This window comes from Oncorhynchus tshawytscha, linkage group LG28 (genome assembly GCF_018296145.1).
Source record: "Oncorhynchus tshawytscha isolate Ot180627B linkage group LG28, Otsh_v2.0, whole genome shotgun sequence".
Classification (NCBI taxonomy): domain Eukaryota; kingdom Metazoa; phylum Chordata; class Actinopteri; order Salmoniformes; family Salmonidae; genus Oncorhynchus; species Oncorhynchus tshawytscha.
Window position 1 is genome coordinate 9,288,475 of NC_056456.1, and position 20,144 is coordinate 9,308,618.

A 20,144-nucleotide genomic window follows, 5' to 3' on the forward strand; every position below is an offset into this window, starting at 1 on the left:
GCACACTCACTGGACTCCACCCACACACGCATACATATTTACACTGACACTCCAACGCACAGAGACACAGACACACACACTTAGACACACACACTTTCACACTGTCCACATACGCCGCTGCTACTCCGTATATTATCTATCCTGATTGCCTAGTCACTTTTACCTCTGCCTAAAGTACATCTACTGCACATATTACCTCGATTACCTCAACTGCCTCATACCTCTGCACATTGACTGGGTACCGGTACTCCTTGTATATAGCCTTGTCGTTGTTATGTATTGTGCTACTATTTTCTATTTTTATTTGCTAATTTGTTTCGTAATTTTAACTCTGCATTGTTGAGAACTAAGCATTTCATGGTCAAGTCTACACCTGTTGTATCCGGCACATGGGACAAATACAATTGGATTTGATTCTACTTGATCAGACAGTCTATGTCATAGCATATTTGTCATAGTGGTAGAAAATCATTCTCTAACACCCTTCTTCCTAGACCCCTTTTTCTGAAAATGGGGCAGTGGGAGGTGTTGGTAATCATGGTTTAGCGCACACACACACACACACACACACACACACACACACACACACACACACACATTACTGCAGTGATGAGAATCTCTCGCCCACCGGAGGTTTAAAACACGCAGAACTGCAGATACTAAAACCTCCCCTAGGCTAGGCTACAAAACCGCAGTGTCCAGAGGGAGAGAGAGAGGGGGGGAAGAGGAATACATATGGAAAGATATGGTATACTGTACTTTGGTAGAGCTAGCTAGATGGAGAGAGAGAGAGAGTGATGGCGAGAGATGTAGCGAAGGAGAGAGAGGGAGGTGTGTGTCTAAATGAGATATCTCCTCTGCCCGACCCCAGTTACCCCAGCATGCTACATAAGCTTCCCTCCATTAGCAGTCAGGCTGAGGAGTAGCTCACTCCTGTGGCCAACAACAAGGCTTCTGTGGAGTAAATCTCGTAGGGAGACAGAGAGTACTGAGTGGCCAACCATTACAAAAAGATGCTACTCTGCATGATCTTATAAAGTCTTATGTGGCTTTATAAGAGAGCTGTAAATGTAACCCATATCCCACCCACCCAGGGACAGATTAAGAAATCATAAACCCTGGGGCTTTATTTATAAAATTATTTTAAAAATAAGCCTTTTTTAAAACACATTTCATGCAATTCTACATCATTTACATGACAGAAGAATATTTTTTTATACCATACAAATAACCAAAATGAGTGGCTACTCTGATCAATCTGGTATTGAATTCAAACAAACAATAGCCCAGGCCAATAAATCAACACACAGATTGTACAATATTAGGAGGATATACAGTGCCTTTGGAAAGTATTCAGAGTCCTTGACTTTTTCCACATTTTGCTAGGTTGAAAAACAAATGATAGTCCCACTAAGAGCACACCAGATGGGATGGCATATCGCTGCAGAATGCTGTGGTAGCCATGCTGATTAAGTGTGTCTTGAATTCTAAATAAATCACTGCCAGTGTCACCAGTAAAGCACCCCCATACCATCACACCTCCTCCATGCTTCACAGTGGGAACCACACATGTGGAGATCAGCCCATCACCCACTCTGCGTCTCACAAAGACACTTCTTCTTACTGGTGTCCTTTAGTAGTGGTTTCTTTCACCATCGTTACACGCACCTGCAAGTCATCAGACGCACCTAGACTCCATCACCTCCTTGATTACCTGCCCTATATAAATCACTCCCTTTGGTTCCTTCCCCAGGCGTCATTGTTCCCGTTTCAGTTTCCTGTCTGTGCGCTGTTCGTGTTTCTTGTTTTGTTTATTAAATTATGCACTCCCTGAACTTGCTTCCCGACCCCCAGCGCACACATTACAGAATGACGCCTCACCAAAGGGAAGCATCAGGGGGGGGGGTTTATTTGTATTTTTTTGTGTTGGAGGTGATGTTGGGTCCGGGTGTCCGAACCGGAGCTACCTGGGAGGCCTCAGCAGGTTTGTCAGGTTCCCCTGCCTCAGCTGGCTTGACGGGTTTCCATACCTCAGCGGGATCGATTGGCTCCCATGCCTCAGCTGGCTCGACAGGCTGCCATGCCTCAGCTGGATCGACAGGCTGCCATTCCTCAGCGGTTTCGATAGGCTCCCATGCTTCAGCAGGCTCAATAGGCTCCCATGCCTCAGCTGGTGAACATGTTCCCGTGCCTCGACCGAGGCAACCGGGGAGGTCTCAGCCGGCTCATCAGGCACTCACACCTCAGCTGGGTTGTCAGGTTTCTGCACCTCGGCTAGGCGACCGGTCCATTCCGGAATCCCCGGGATCATCCCTTTGGTTGGCGTCCTGCGGCTGGAGCCGAACGCCCCGGGGAAGGGGATACCATCACGTATGCTCTCTCTGGCGCTCTAGGTCACCATTCTTCCGCGTCTCAGCCGGACTGACAGGTTTCCCGCGCCTCAGCAGAGGTGACCGTTCCGCTCCTGATCCCGAGATTGTCATTTTGGATCGGTGTCCTGCGGCTGCGGCTGGGAGGGGGTACTGTCACGTGTGTTCCCTCTCTGGCCTCTAGGTCACCAGGCTGCTCGTTATGGCGCACACCTGTCACCACCGTTTGTTACGCGCACCTGCAAGTAAGACTCACCTGGACTCCTTCATCTCCTTGATTACCTGCCCTATATATGTCACTCCCTTTGGTTCCTTCCCCAGGCGTCATTGTTTCTGTTTGTTTCCTGTCTGTGCGCTGTTCATGTTTCTTGTTTTGTTCAATTGTTTATTAAATTATGCACTCCCTGAACTTGCTTCCCGACTCCCAGCGCACACATTACAGTCTGTTACTTGAACTCTGTGAAGCATTTATTTGGGCTGCAATCTGAGGTGCAGTTAACTTTAATGAACTTATCCTCTGCAGCAGAGGTAACTCTGGGTCTTTCTTTCCTGTGGCGATCCTCATGAGAGCCAGTTCCATCATAGCGATTGATGGTTTTTGCGACTGCACTTGAAGTTCTTGAAATATTACGGATTGACTGACCTTCATGTCTTCAAGTAATGATGGACTGTCATTTCTCTTTGCTTATTTGAGCTGTTCTTGCCATAATATGGCCTTGGTCTTACCAAATAGGGCTATCTTCTGTATACCACACCTACCTTGTCACAACACAACTGATGGGCTCAAATGCATTAGGAAGGAAATCAATTCTGCAAATTAGATTTTAACAAGGCACACCTGTCAATTGAAATGCATTCCAACTGAAGCTGACCTCATGAAGCTGGTAGAGAGAATGCCAAGAGTGTGCAAAGCTGTCATCAAGGCAAAGGGTGGCTACTTTGAAGAATCTCAAATATAAAATATATTTTGATTTGTTGAACACTTTTTTGGTTACTACATGATTCCATATGTGTTATTTCATAATGTTGATGTCTTCACTATTATGCCACAATGTAGAAAATAGTAAAAATACAGAAACCCTTGAATGTGTAGGTGTGTCCAAACTTTTGACTGGTACTGTATATAAATATATATATATATAAAAAAAAGATTGCCTCTTGGGCCCAGCCCCTGACTCACAATTGACCAGTAACATTGACTTATTATGCATTTAATTGTTTTATTTTGTTTTAATCGGTTACCCTATCAAGGCAGGGCCCCTCAGTTACCCACGTGGGCCCCCCCCCTTCTGATGATTATCAGAGCGGCAGCAGCAGACTGTATACACTCATTGACAGCAGGATCCTGAGTCCTTCTGTGGTAGGCGGTTGAAGCATATATATATACACACACAAATATGCATTATTATTTCATCATTTAAGTCTATGGTGCAGTCAAGGTCTAGGAGACAGATTGCAAAGTATCATCGAATGTAAGTCTACACCTCTGGCCACATAAGGGGCTTAAGTTCAAATTCAAATTCAGAATATACACAGCTCTATTGAGGAAAAATAGCTTATGATTTAATGCCTCACACAAACACACTCACACACTGAAAGGCTATAGGGTTTATGTAGTAATGTCCCACAGACACAGAGTTGGGGGGGGGTTGGGTGTGTATGTATAGTGATGACAGGCCTGTGAACAGATGGACAGGAGGCTATTCCCCAGGCTACCAGCCTTCTGCTGAATACCACAAGCCTGCCAAATCTACCCCTCCCTCCTTCACTCATTATTTTCTTCTATACCTCCTCTCTTATTTCTCTCCCCTCCGCCTCTCCACTCCTTCTCCTGCTGTGTCACTACTCGCCCTCCTCCCCCACTGAGTCCCCGTCCATCTTTCCCTATATCCCCTCTGTCTCTCTCCTCCCTACATCCTCCCGTATATCCCTCCCTCAATCCCTCTCTTCCTCATCTTCCCTCCTGCAGAACTGGGTCCCTGTCCAAGCCCAGTTCTAATCCTCTGCTTTCCCATGTAAAAAGGAGTCGTTATTCTCTCTCTCCCCCTCTCCCCCCTCTCTCTCCCCCTCCCACTCCCACCCTCTCCCCACCTCCCACCCTCCCACTCTCCCACCACCTCCCTCTCTCCCCTCTCCCACCCTCTCCCCCCTCCCCACCCTCTCCCCCCTCCCACCCTCCCCCCCCACCCTCCCTCCATCCCCTCCTGTGTTGGGCCTAAGCCCAGTCCACAGCTCCTAGGCTTACAGCCAGGCTTTACAGCCAAACTCAGCTACATTAGATTCACACCATCTCAGTCTGGGAACCGAACAAATTAAGTGATTATGAGAGCGAAGCTGTAGTCTAAATCACATGCTAACTGGTCCTCAACACAGCCAAATCACACTAACTCTCAGGCTAAAAAAGAACAGCTCCTTCTGTCCTGCTATAGAAGGGTGTAAGCAGGGTGTTTGTCACGTCTTGTGTTGAGAGGGAAGGGAACAAAGGGAGAGACTGTGTAAGCAGTTGTGTGAGCAGGTGTGTGAATGTGTGTGCAAGATGTGTGTGCTTAAAATAGACAGTATTACAGTAAATTTTCAATTGTAACAAGCATTGGTCAATACTAAAGCCACTTTTTCAAAACGCTTCACACAGTCTGCATTACCAATGTGCATCTTGGCCAAACAGTTAATCTCACCTCCAAAACTCACTCAAAACCACCAAAACAATTCATACGTCTCTCAAAATAAGCTTGTTCGACCAAAACACTGGCAAGAGTTCTCACTCAGAAAGCATACACCGTCACTCATAACACTCTGACCTTGAAAACACTAACAGGGAGCATTACATGAATTATGAACTTCTCTCACTGAAGTTTGAATGATTTTTCACAGACATCAGTATTTCATTGTAGAATAAAAATACCATATTTTCACTTTGACTGTACTGAAGTATATGTAAACAAGAATAAATCAGAACTGCAGCAATTTTCTTCTATAGCCTTTATTTTTTTCTATATCTTTGCATATTGTAACGGCAGATTTCCTCCTCTTCGTCTGAAGAGGTGTAAGGATCGGACCAAGATGCGGCGTGGTAAAGTGTTCATGACGATTTTAATAAGAAAAGCACTGAACACTATGAAATACAAAAACAATAAACTAATTCGTGAAATTACCAAACCGAAACGGTCCCGTGTGGCACAAACACTGACACAGGAAACAAACACCCACAAACCAACAGTGAAACCCAGGCTACCTAAGTATGATTCTCAGAGACAACTAACGACACCTGCCTGAGAACCATACTAAGCCGAACACAGAAATAGAAAAACATAGACTGCCCACCCCAACCATACTAAATAAAGACAAAACAAAGGAAAATAGAGGTCAGAACGTAACACATAGTAATTTACTTGTGAAAAATTCAAAGCTGAAACAAAAAACGAATTCCTGAAATTCCAGGGCGGCAATAATAATTACAAAAAACCCCATCAACAAAATGTATACGATAATCACACGTACTGTACAGTACTGTGAGGGTTCTAGTTCTCCCTCTCTCCTGCATTTGGCCACAAGTTCTCATCAACATCACATCTTACGTCTTCTCTGACGATGCATCTTGTAAAGTGTCTTCTGGAATGTCTAATCCAACCCTGCCACTCTTCTCTCCCCAACAACCTGTCTTCCTTGATCCATGTTTCCAAACTAAATTATTCCGAAGCTGTCCTCTTTTGTCTGTTTGGTAACGAGACTAAATCCAGGACACTTGTGTAGGCTTTCAGCTGAAATTGCAATCAGCTGTGTTTGGAATGATTATATATTCTGCTGAGATTTTCTATATACTGTATTTCAATCTGGTTACTGCAGACATGCACGACATTTGCCATAATTCTGTTTTGAATGTGTGTTTTAACAGTTTTGGAAACAGTGTGTTAGCATTTGAAAACATGTGCTGCAAATATATAGTTTTGCAGGTGGCGGAGTACGAATGACAAAAGGGTTCATGGATTTTGGAGAATGTGGTCATTGAATGCATTTTGTGTGAAAGCAATGAAAAAGGATTCACAATTTGGTCCACATACACTTCTGTTACACTGACTGTAGCCACAAGGCTACTTTGACCAATGCATGTTAGCAATTAAATGAATGTAAATGAAGATGGTCATAAAGAGGAACTCAGTTGCACACGCACACACAGTCCTGTTTAAATAACCTTGTGGGCACACACAATTTATAACCATTCGAAATCCTATTTTCCCTAACCCTTACCCTAACCCTAACTTTACCCTTAACCCCAAAACCGAACTTTAACCCTAAACCTAAATCCTAATCCTAAAACTAACCGTAACTCCAAAACCTAATTCTACCTTAACGCTAAACCCCCTAGAAATAGCATTTGACCTTGTAGGGACTAACAAAAATGTTGGTAAAATGTTTGTTTGTTTCCTATTCTTGTGGACACACACACACACACACACACACACACACACACACACACACACACACACACACACACACACACACACACACACACACACACACACACACACACACACACACACACACACACACACACACTCACCTCGTATGATGGCTAGCTTGGCGGTGGTGGCCACCTCTCCCTCAGTGTTGCGGGCCACACACTCATAGACATTCTCATCCCGGGGGGCCCTGAGAGGCTGGATCCTCAGCACGGCCCCTGCTCCATCATCAAACTCTATCGTCTAGGGGAGAGGAGGAGATAGGAAACAGTCAGGAAACAGAAAGTGGAGAAACAGTCAGGAACTGTTTAGAATGAGGGGGATAACAAGAGGAGACAGAAACCAGGACAAAGAACCAGGAAGAGACAGAAACCAGGACAAAGAACCAGGAAGAGACAGAAACCAGGTGAGTAACCAGGAAGGAGACCAATTGGGAACGAAAGGAAAAGGCCAGTGTTCAGGGGAATAAAAACAAGGAGAGAAGAGCAGGTCCAACAAGTAACAAAACAAAACCCCTAAAAATTGCTAATAGACAAATATGATCTTTACAGAGTGGAGAATGGAGTGAGCTCACCTCTATCCGTTGGGAGTTGACCTTCTTGCCTTTCTTGTTCCAGTTGACCATGGGCTTGGGGTCACCTGACGCCTGGCACACAAACGAGGCCACGCCTCCCGACACCCCAATCTGGTCTCCGGGAATCTTGGTAAACTTGGGCGCCGCTGGGATAGACAGACAATTCAAATCAATTAAAACTTTATTGTCCTCATAGGGAAATTCTGTAGCCAGGAGTCCAAGACATAATGCAGTTCAGAAAACAAACATCCATAAGCAGATAGATAGACAGACACATCCAAATGATTAAACATGAATTTTGAATGATGGTACTAAAATTATTTTGCTTAATATTTTCCCCATGTAAATATACATTAATCATAATTTACATTTTAGCAGATGCTCTTATCCAGAGCAACTTACAGCAGTAAGTGCATACATTTTTATACTTGGTCCCCTGTGGGAATTGAACCCACAACCCTGGCATTGCAAGCACAATTCTCTACCAACTGATCTACCCAAAGATAGACAGTTCTCTCTCAAGAGATGCTAACTAGCCCAAAGCCGTGGACAGGAAGAGAGATACATGACATCACTGAGTCGTGATGGTGATTGGCCGCTAAGTACAGTTCACTTCCTGGCTATCATTTAGAGGACATGACCAAGGACTTCCTGTGTGTCATCTATAAAAGATGTGCTTCAGCTTCACAGGAGAAGGTTTTTTCACTACCCTGGGGCACGCTACTCCACTATGCAGCACAGATTGTGAGAACACATGGGTGGGTGCTACACGGGTGTATGAAAAGGTGTTGTGGAAATTCACAGCAGATAATTGGCTTTAATGTATTAATATCACACATACCCTTTTCAGCCTCTGCAGTAAATTACAATGAAACAAGGAGACCATTTTGAGTACCAGGATTTAGGGATTGCATTAGTACATATATTTGGCTTTTCATTTATACTCTTTATGTTTCTAAAGTCCAGTTCTAACAGACAAGACAGTTGTATGCAGTTTTAGAACACAGTGTGCTTGATCTGAACGGTCTAGTTTTAGAACGTGCCATGTCGGCTGCTAGAGTTTCCGAAATGCAGTAATGCTTATTACTAACAGCAAATAAAAATCTATTTCAGGCACAAAAATTCCATAATCTTATCAAGCTACTTCATACACTTTTCTCTCCTCTCTCTCGCACACGGTCTCATACGGTCCCTTCCTCCCAATGTCTCTCTGCCCATCTTAGAATGTCAGACTCTTCTTCGGCAAGCCCAGAGTTCTATCCCTCTGTGTCTGTTACCATGGCAGCCAGCTTAACTCCTCCTCAGTGGCGGAATCAGTTCTATCCATCAGGGCAAAGCCGGCCTGACCCTCACCATAACAACCTCCCTTCCTCCCTCTCTTACCGCTCTCCCGCCTCTGTCTGTCACTCACTCTATCACTGGGCCAGCTCCTCCTGTGTTGATTCAGTTCTACAATAGAGAGGCAGAGCAGCTGAAGAGGAAAAAAAAAACACTGCAATAACTCCCCAAAAATCACTGAGAGACGGAAAAGCTCTCTGGCTTTACTCCCTCCCCTGCTAACTTCACACTTCAGTGAGTACCAGTCACACAGCAGCCAGCCCACCTCTGAGCTGTGAGGTAAAGTGCCTGAGCAGAACCCGAGAGAAACCTCAACAATACTTTTCGGGGGGGAAAAACTGAGTATTATTGGAACCTTTTTACCATACACCGTCACACACTCTGTCAGTTGTGAAGTGTTGCACTTGGGAACAGGCAGTACTTTGGGGAGCTGTGTTAGAGGGTTGATTTCACATTCAACATTGGTTTACATTTCTGCACTGTCACTTTCAAAGACATTATTGTGCTATTCCCGCTGCACACTAGAACCAATTCCAATGACATGGGGGCAACTACCGGCCTCCAGCTGCATTCTGTTCTGGTTACAGCCTTTGGTTCTGATTCAAACAAGACATACATATTGGTTTTCCTTTCACAAGAAATTCCCCCGAATTTGGTGAGGATAGTCTAGAATGCAGTCCGTCCCTTTAAAGGTTGAGTAGCCTTGACTCCTTTACTCCCTGGCTGCCAGTGGGATATAATGATAGACTTCAGACTTACATATATCTGGCCTATCATAATGAAACACCACATGGCTATGATTATCTAATAGCAGTGCTGGGAAGGTGTAATGTGCAGATGTGCGTCAGCAGGTAGCAAGTAGGTGTCATGATACTATAATCACCCCCACTACGACTGGAGGCTGGAAATTAGATCCGTCTGGACAAGTCTGACCAGATCACTCAGGTTCACTGTAAATCCATACCAATTACAGAAGTGGCCTATAATTGGGGTCCAGAGTTTTTCCTGGTCAGGTTACATGGTCAAGAAAAACGCAAGGTCCTAGCCACCAACCAAAACAAATATTAACACGGGCACTCCATCAGTGTAAGAAATATGGTGGTTCAGACTGCTCTTTTTGGGATGCTATTTTCTTTGAGTCACAGAGCAACACTTCGCAGTAATACCTCTAGGTAACACACTGTCCTTAAAATGTTGAACTGTAAGACATATCAAGGCATGCTTTCATACAGTAGCCGCAATGTGATGACTAACTATAGGCTGACTTCCCCTCACTGCTCATCAGTGTCAAAAAACCATTCATGCTCTTCAGTGCCACATACTTCCGTAGCGTTTTCTGTGCTGCAGTGTTAAAATGAGATGTGTTCTCTGTTCACCTGTCTTACTGTCGATCCATAAGACAAGGCATCTGTTGGCATGCTTTGATGAAGGTGACAATCGGATAAGCGCTGACGTGTGTGTGCTGCTTATTGGTGTAATAAAACCACCACGGCCCTGACAGATCTTGTTAAACACCCATCACCGCAGAAACAGACAGGCAGACACACCTTCACCGGTCCACCTCCAGCCCAACACCACGTCACCACTCACTGCAGCTAGCGTTGACCAACACAACTCACTGTTACAGACGCTTGTCAGCATAGAGGGAGAGAGAGGGATAGAGAGAGGGTGAGGTAGAGAGATAGGATGCACCGACGGCCATGCAGAAAAACGGACAAACCTACACATAAACAAATCGACCAATTGGAGGACATACTATACAGACACATGAACTAAACACACCCACACAAACATAAATCTGTAGTGTGTTACTTACCTAAGGCGTCAGAGAGGTTAGGCAGGGAAGTGAGCACCAGCAGCAGTGGCAGCAGAAAAGGGGGGTAGAGGCAGAGGCAGTACCCAGGGCGAGGCACCCTGGACTGGGCTACGGTTCCGCCAGGACTGGGGGGAACCATGGTACCTCCGGCGACTGGGGATGGAGGTGGGGGATGGGGGGGGAATTCACTCAACAGGGCTTGGCACTCTGTGGAAAAACAAACAAACCCATAAAAAGAAATGTGTTCAAATAAATACGAGGGAGAGAATTTCCTTTTGAAGAACATTAAACCGTATTTGGTCAGTTGAATAAAAAACACTTTTGATTTAGGATTGACAGGTCGAGCGAGCCTCTGCATGTGTATACAGTAAACACCAATAAATAAAAGGAAGGTGTTGAGCCCAGTACAGACATTATCCTCAGTCTATCCACCCACTGTTCTTCAAGCCTTTCTACTGGCACAGTCTTTCCTCACTGGCCACAAACCGCACATAAAACTCTAATATGGAAACACTCAAGCAAAGATGATATTGAAGCAGAAGGGGTGTTTATGCCATCCCGGCACCGTGCAATATTCAATAAGAGCGTAATATCTATAATGTTAGATGGCGAAGGCCCCCTATAGTAGATGTCCTGTGGGTAATCCTAGTCCAACCAGGGGGATCAGGCCTGACTCTTCTTTGCCTGGGGAGGATTTTTTTATCCCTGACAGGAGAGGAGATATTCAGCCGAGCTCTGCAGAAGCTCCCCTTCCAGGAGTCGATAACTCCTCCAGTCGCATCGATCCCTCCCTCTTTCCTTCTCTACCTCTATTCCTACCTCAACCCCCCAGCCCCCAGTGTGGGAACGCAGGTGTGAAACCAAATGAGACAGGCTTCTTTGTTCCATCCTGTTCAGAATGGATGGAAGACACACAGAGACACAGATAAAAGTGCGCACATACTTATATAGATACATACAGATTAGAGGAACACACGTCTACAAGGATGTTGACAAGCAAGTGCACACACATCCTACACTTCCCACAGTTATCTACAGTTTCCCACATCCAGTGAAAGTGTTGAACGTGGTTCCCTAATACAGGGACTTTCTACCATTTCCGGTCGAGAGTTCCATATTAAAACGTATATGGAATTCTCTAGCTCTTATCTGACACGCTTAAAGGCATTGGAGTCTGGCTCTTTAACCCGCCTGAGCTCTAAATATAACCGGTCTATAAACGTATCTGCCCATCTGACATATATTTCATGGAGCGCTTACTTCCCTGCTTCCCCCTCTCTCTTATCTAGGCTTGGAGAGAAGTTCCTAACAGATAGGGAATCGAAGAGCTTTCAGGATCTATTTTTCAATTCAATAACCTAATAGCTACAACCTAATCAGAGATCGTCCAAGTGCCATTCCATCCACCACGATGAAGTCTCCTCTTAAAGAAACTCAATTTGTTAGCTAGCATCATCAGCATGATGCAACGGATGATAAGAAGCATGTGGGTCCTGTTGAACTGGGCTGACTCAGTAGGGTAACATTGTAAAAGGGTTGAAGAAAGTCAATGGGATAAATTTCCTTTTTGGAAATTGCTCTTTCCCTCTATGGCGACTTGATCCTGATCTAATTCAATCTTGAGTGGTCTGTCACTCTAATCAAGCCCCTGTTCTGGTCTACCCTTCTCTCATCTCAATCCCTCATCTCACACCTGTCTACTTCTATATCCCCCTTACCCGTCCAACCCATCACCTGTCTCACCCCCCCCTTCCCATCTCTACCCGTCACCCCATCTTGTTCTCCCCGGCTCCGCCTTCCCTGTCCCCTGTCTCTTCCTCCCCATCTCCTTCTATTGTATTTAACTGGACATCTACGTGAACCTTTGATCCCTCATTTCTCCACAAGGCTCCCCTGTCTCACCCCTCCCACCCTGTCTCACCCCCTCCAACCCCCTCCACCTCCCTGTCTCCCCCGTCTCGCCCTCCCTCTTGTATTTAACCTGCTATCAAAACCTTTGATCCTTCTCCTTTCCCCACATTACCTGTTCCCCAGCTGCACCAGCTGCCCGGCTGTGGTTCATAAACACAGTTAAACAAACGGGCTTACTGTGAGTCTGGGAATGGAGAAAACAGTCCCATCTACATACTGTACTGCAGGCCTTGCCAGGAGCGGTCGTAACAGTTGTTAATGCCGTAAAACTAATCTCATCTCTACTACCCCTGCATTGACCCTGTTGGCTGGGAAACAATGTCAGATTTTCCTCTAGGTTCTTATGTTCAGCCCTGGCACATGTCCCTTACTGTACTGTACCTACAGAGAGCATATACTATAGCATACATCACATATACAGGGTGTTTGGAGCAGGGCCATATACAGTGCCTTCGGAAAGTATTCAGACCCCTTCCCTTTTCCCGCATTTTGTAACATTACAGCCTTATTGTAAAATGGATTAAATACATTTTAAAAACTCAGAAATTTTACACACAATACTCCATAACGACAAAGCGAAAAAAGGTTTTTAGAACATTTACGAAAGTATTCAAAATAAAAAACATAAATACCTAAGTATTCAGACCCTTTGCTATGAGACTCGAAATTCAGCTCAGATGCATCCTGTTTCCATTGATCGTCCTTGAGATGTCCACCTGTGTTAAATTCAATTGATTGGACAGTATTTGGAAAGGCACACACCTGTCTATATCAGGTCCCACAGTTGAAAGTGCATGTCAAAAACCAAGCCGTGAGGTCGAAGGAAATGTCTGTAGATCTGGGGAAAGGTACCAAATCATTTCTGCCGCTATGAAGGTCCCCAAGAACACAGTGGCCTCTATAATTCTTAAATGGAAGAAGCTTGGAACCTCCAAGACTCTTCCTAGAGCTTGCAGCCCGGCCAAACTGAGCAATCGGGACAGAACGGTCTTGGTCAGGGAGGTGACCAAGCACCAGATGGTCACTGTGACAGAGCTCTAGAGTTCCTCTGTGGAGATGGGAGAACCTCCCAGAAGGACAACCATCACTGCAGCACTCCACCAATCAGGCGTTTATGGTAGAGTGGCCAGATGGAAGCCACTCCTGAGTAAAAGGCACATGACAGCCCGCTTCGAGTTTGCCAAAAGGCACCTAAAGACTCTCAGACCATGAGAAACAAGATTCTCTGCTCTGATGAATTCAAGATTGAACTTTGGCGTGAATGCCAAAAGTCCCGTCTGGAGCACCATCCCTACGGTGAAGCATGGTGGTGGCAGAATCATGCTGTGGGGATGGTTTTCAGAGTTAGGGACTGGGAGACTAGTCAGGATCAAGGCAAAGATGAACGGAGCAAAGTACAGAGAGATCCTTGATGAAACCTTGCTCCAGAGCTCTCAGGACCTCAGACTGGGGCAAATGTTCACCTTCCAACAGGACAACGACCCTAAGCACACAGCCAAGACAATGCAGAAGTGGCTTCGGGACAAGTCTCTGAATGTCCTTGAGTGGCCCAGGCAGAGCCCGGACATGAATCCGATCGAACATATCTGGAGACACATGAAAATAGCTGAGCAGCAATGCTCCCCATTCAACCTGACAGAGCTTGAGAGGATCTGCAGAGAAGAATGGGAGAAACTGCCCAAATACAGGTGTGCCAAGCTTGTAGCGTCATACCCAAGAAGACTTGAGGCTACCAAAGGTGCTTCAACAAAGTACTGAGTAAAGGGTCTGAATACTTATGTAAATTTAATATTTCAGTTTTTTTTAAACATAAAATTAGCTAAATATTCGAAAAAACCTGTTTTTGCTTTTTCATTAAGGGGTATTGTGTGTAGATTGATGAGGGAACAAATAGTTAATCAATTTTAGAATAAGGCTGTAACATAATAAAAGGTGAAAAAAGTCAAGGAATTTGACCTCCAACGTCGTTTTGGCAGTGTGTCCAACCGGCCTCACAACCACTGCACCTCCACGTCCGGCTTCTTCACCTGCAGGATCGTCTGAGACCAGTCACCAGTCACCCAGAAACTGAGGACTATTTCTGTCTGTAATAAAGCCCTTTGGTGAGGGAAAACTAATTTTTGATTGGCTGGGCCTGGACAGTGGGTGGGCCTGGCTCCCAGGTGGGTGGGCCCCTGCCCAGTCATGTGAAATCCATAGATTAGGGACAAATTAATTAATTAAAATGGACTTATTTCCTTATATGAACTGTAACTCAGTAAATTCGCTTAAATGATTGCATGCTGTGTTCATATTTCTGTTCAGTATATACAGTCTGTCTACTGCAGAGGGACGAGACAAAGCCATGAGAAAACAAGTTTTGATCAGTCACGGGAAAAAAACTTGAAACCAATTTGAAAATAAACAGGAGAACAAGCAATTAAAGAGTTACATTGCATTAATTATTGCATGAATTATATTGCAAAATTGTCAATACGATATGATATATCGTCAAAAATAATATCCCGATATGTAATTGTATCGATTTTTTCCCCCCCATCATTAGTGTTTGTGCACATGCGTGTCTGCATGTGTACAGTCGTGGCCAAAAGTTTTGAGAATGACACAAATATACATTTTCACAAAGTTTGCTGCTTCAGTGTCTTCAGATATTTTTGTCAGATGTTACTATGGAATACTGAAGTATAATTACAAGCATTTCATAAGTGTCAAAGGCTTTTATTGACAATTACATGAAGTTGATGCAAAGAGTAAACACTTGCAGTGTTGACCCTTCTTTTTCAAGACCTTTGCAATCTGCCCTGGCATGCTGTCAATGAACTTCTGGGCCACATCCTGACTGATGGCAGCCCATTCTTGTATAATCAATGATTGGAGTTTGTAGGAATTTATGGGTTTTTGTTTGTCCACCTGCCTCTTGAGGATTGACCACAAGTGTTAAATAACCTGTGTTAACGAACCTCCAGACGAGCTTCAATGCCATACAACTCTCGTTCTGTGGCCTCCAACTGCTCTTTAATGCAAGTAAAACTAAATTCATGCTATTCAATCGATCACTGCCCGCACCTGCCTGCCCGTCCAGCATCACTACTCTGGACGGCTCTGACTTAGAATACGTGGACAACTACAAATACCTAGGTATCTGGTTAGACTGCAAACTCTCCTTCCAGTCTCACATTAAGCATCTCCAATCCTGTCACACCCTGACCATAGTTTGCTTTGTATGTTTCTATGTTTTGGTTGGTCAGGGTGTGATCTGAGTGGGCATTTTATGTTGGATGTCTTGGTTGTCTATTTCTATGTCTGGCCTGATATGGTTCTCAATCAGAGGCAGGTGTTAGTCATTGTCTCTGATTGGGAACCATATTTAGGTAGCCTGGGTTTCACTGTGTGTTTGTTCCTGTCTCTGTGTTTGCACCAGATAGGACTGTTTTGAGTTTTCACATTTCTTGTTTTGTTAGTTATTTCATGTATAGTTATCTTTATTAAAAACATGAATAACCACCACGCTGCATTTTGGTCCGCCTCTCCTTCAGATGAAGAAAACCGTTACAAATCCAAAATTAAATCTAGAATCGGCTTCCTATATCGCAACAAAGCATCCTTCACTCATGCTGCCAAACATACCCTCGTAAAACTGACCATCTTACCGCTCCTCGACTTCGGCGATGTCATCTATAAAATGGCCTCCAACACTCTACTCAACAAATTGGATGCAGTCGATCACAGTGCCATCCGTTTTGTCACCAAAAGCCCCATATACTAAGCACCACTGCGACCTGTACGCTTTCGTTGGTTGGCCCTCGCTTCATACTCGTCGCCAAATCCACTGGCTACAGGTTATCTACAAGCCTCTGCTAGGTAAAGCCCCGCCTTATCTCAGCTCACTGGTCACCATAGCAGCACCCACTCGTAGCACGCGCTCCAGCAGGTATATCTCACTGGTCACCCCCTAACCCAATTCCTCCTTTGGTCGCCTCTCCTTCCAGTTCTCTGCTGCCAATGACTGGAACGAACTTCAAAAATCACTGAAGCTGGAGACTCATATCTCCCTCACTAGCTTTAAGCACCAGCTGTCAGAGCAGCTCACAGATCACTGCACCTGTACATAGCCCATCTGTAAACAGCCCATCTATCTACCTCATCCCCAAACTGTATTTATTTATTTATCTTGCCCCTTTACACCCCTGTATCTCTACTTGCACATTAATCTTCTGCACATCTACCATTCCAGTGTTTAATTGCCATATTGCAATTACTTCACCACCATGGCCTATTTATTGCCTTAACTCCCTTATCTTACCTCATTTGCACTCACTGTATATAGACTTTTTGTTTTCTTTTTTTCTACTGTATTATTGACTGTATGTTTTGTTTATTCCCTGTGTAACTCTGTGTTGTTGTATGTGTCGAATTGCTATGCTTAATCTTGGCCAGGTCACAGTTGTAAATGAGAACTTGTTCTCAACTAGCCTACCTGGTTAAATAAAGGTGAAATAAAAAAGTTCTCAATGGGATTAAGGTCTTGGGAGTTTCCTGGCCATGGACCCAAAATATCGATGTTTTGTTCCCCGAGCCACTTAGTTATCACTTTTGCCTTATGGCAAGGTGCTCCATCATGCTGGAAAGGCATTGTTCGTCACCAAACTGTTCCTGGATGGTTGGGAGAAGTTGCTCTCGGAGGATGTGTTGGCATCATTCTTTATTCATGGCTGTGTTCTTAGGCAAAATTGTGAGTGAGCCCACTGCCTTGGTTGAGAATCAACCCCACACATGAATGTTCTCAGGATGCTTTACTGTTGGCATGACACAGGACTGATGGTAGCGCTCACCTTGTCTTCTCCGCACAAGTTTTTTTCCGGATGTCCCTAAACAATCGGACAGGGGATTCATCAGAGAAAATGACTTTACCCCAGTCCTCAGCAGTCCAATCCCTGTACCTTTTGCAGAATATCAGTCTGTCCCTGATGTTTTTCCCAGAGAGAAGTGGCTTCTTTGCTACCCTTCTTGACACCAGGCCATCCTCCAAAAGTCTTCGCCTCACTGTGCGTGCAGATGCACTCCCACCTGCCTGCTGCCATTCCTGAGCAAGCTCTGTACTGGTGGTGCCCTGATCCCACAGCTGAAACAACTTTAGGAGACAGTCCTGGCACTTGCTGGACTTTCTTGGGCGCCCTGAAGCCTTCTTCACAGCAATTGAACCGCTCTCCTTGAAGTTCTTAATGATCTGATAAATGGTTGATTTAGGTGCAATCTTACTGGCAGCAATATCCTTGCCTGTGAATCCCTTTTTGTGCAAAGCAATGTTGACGGCGCGTGTTTCCTTGCAGGTAACCATGATTGACAGAGGAAGAACAATGATTCCGAGCACCACCCTCCTTTTGAAGCTTCCAATCTGTTATTCGAACTGAATCAGCATGACAGAGTGATCTCCAACCTTGTCCTCGTCAACACTCACACCTGTGTTAACGAGAGAATCACTGACGTGATGTCAGCTGGTCCTTTTGTGGCAGGGCTGAAATCCAGTGGAAATGTTTTTGGGGGATTCAGTTAATTTGCATGGCAAAGAGGGACTTTGTAATTAATTGCAATTCATCTGATCACTCTTCATAATATTCTGGAGTATATGCAAATTGCCATCATACAAACTGAGGCAGCAGACTTTGTGAAAATTAATATTTGTGTCATTCTCAAAACTTTTGGCCACGACTGTATGTGTGTGAGTCCTTACCTCTGTGTGTTTTCTACAGCCCTGACTGAGGCTGAGGCATCATGGCCTGCTCTGTGGAATCCTCAGTGTGACCATCCAGCGGACCTGCAACAACACAGGAAGGAGGGAATGAGTCAACATGACCTGCGGGTATGTGTGACTTCACAACGACACACAGTAAAGCATCCTGAGACCATTCATGTGTGGGGTTGATTCTCAGTCAGACAGACAGTCAGACAGACACATTCACGCATGCATGCACGCACACACGAACACATGCACACACAGAGACACCACGCACGCACGCACGCACGCACGCACGCACGCACGCACGCACGCACGCACGCACGCACGCACGCACGCACGCACGCACGCACGCACGCACACACACACACACACACACACACACACACACACACAGACAGACAGACACATGCAGCCTTTGTGTGAGACCCACCCCGGTTAGGGTTAAGTTATCTTCAGTTTGCCAGACATGGAGTATACCTCGTGGGGAATCTAAAGAGCAAATCAAGGGAAATTACTCTATTATGATTCTAAGCATCAACACATTGAACTGAGGAAAACAACCCTTTCCCGTTCCACTGTGGGTGAGATAACATGTTTTGTTTTTATCACCTCCCCCTCCCTCTTACCCAGCATGCTTTTCACCACAGTCGGGCTGAGGCAGCCTCTACGGGCCCTGTCTCCATGACAACAAAGCAGCCAGTGAGATCTGAGATCACAGGCAGGATCTGTTTCCTTGGGCAGGTTTACAGCCCATCAGTAGCTGGGAGACAGCTAGCTAAAGCAGTTAATAGCTACAGGATAGTCTCTTTAGACCAATACAGTTGAACAGATTTCTGAGTTTAGTGACAGAATATAAGCATACACAAAACCACACACATACAGTAGTACGCATGCACACACACACTGTTGGAGGGTGCTTCGCTTTCATTAGAGATTTCATATTGTAGTATGTATACAGTACACATATTGTGAAACTATTCATATACACACATGTATAGTTCCATACAATACAAATCATTTTTAGCACAGGAAATGTGTATTTGTGGGCTATAGAATCTCCTGTGGTGGTGGAGCAGGCTGTTGGAGCAGCACGATCTACATGACCCAAGACCCTATTGGCAAAGAGACAGTTATTCATGCATGCACACACACACACACACACACACACACACACACACACACACACACACACACACACACACACACACACACACACACACAGGCACGTAAGGATACACACACATACAAACACACATACACACACACTAACACACCCATGTGCGCAAGCAGGCAGGCACGCACGCACACACACCCACACCACACACACACACGCAAAGCACAACATTCACTTTCTCTCTCCATAACACACACACACACAAACACACAGAGAGAGGAGGAGCCAGGGATGAGAGTGGCGCAGGATGAGGCACGGCTTACGGCAGGCGGGGTGCTGCTGCATCGGCCTCGGTTACGTTTTCAGCAGGAGAGCTGCTGTCTTTATGTTCCTGTGATCCCCACTTCACAAGTCATCCAAGCTCTTTCTGACAAAACGACATAACCGCCAGTCTCCTAGTACCAGCACTGTTCACTTTGCTGCATATCAATGAAGCTACAGACCAGGGTGCCTGAACAAAGCGTCTATATTAAGGTTTTTTCCCACTGAGTTATATAGCAGTATTTAGAAATCCGAAGTATTAGCTATTCCCACTGGCAATAACATATTCGTTAGACAAACTAATACCAGTTCCTACAGGAAGGAATGTTTGGGAACGAGGAACGTTATCAACCTCAAACATTCGGAACCAGAAGCCGTCAAGAGATTACCCCATTTACTCATGTTAAGCTACAAGCCAGGATGAGTGATCCTCAAATCATACTTCCGAGAATGAATATGGGGAAAAAAAACAAGTTCTTCCACAACCGTAGGGAACGTAAGCTTGGC

The 20,144-nt window shown here is 45.1% G+C and overlaps 1 protein-coding gene across 9 annotated transcripts in view; it reads right to left on the bottom strand.

Moving 5' to 3' along the window:
• Positions 1-20,144, bottom strand: part of LOC112226651 (receptor-type tyrosine-protein phosphatase S-like) — a 101,959-nt gene that overhangs the window by 69,541 nt on the left and 12,274 nt on the right. For all 9 annotated transcript variants that reach the window (XM_024391107.2, XM_042307986.1, XM_042307985.1 and 6 more), the window contains exons 2-5: positions 18,197-18,280; positions 10,555-10,761; positions 7,401-7,546; positions 6,928-7,069 (exon numbers count right to left, since the gene is read on the bottom strand). In XM_024391107.2, coding sequence (XP_024246875.2) covers positions 6,928-7,069; positions 7,401-7,546; positions 10,555-10,693 — 427 coding nt within the window. In that variant the 5' untranslated portion in view covers positions 10,694-10,761; positions 18,197-18,280. The remainder of the gene's footprint in view (positions 1-6,927; positions 7,070-7,400; positions 7,547-10,554; positions 10,762-18,196; positions 18,281-20,144) is intronic.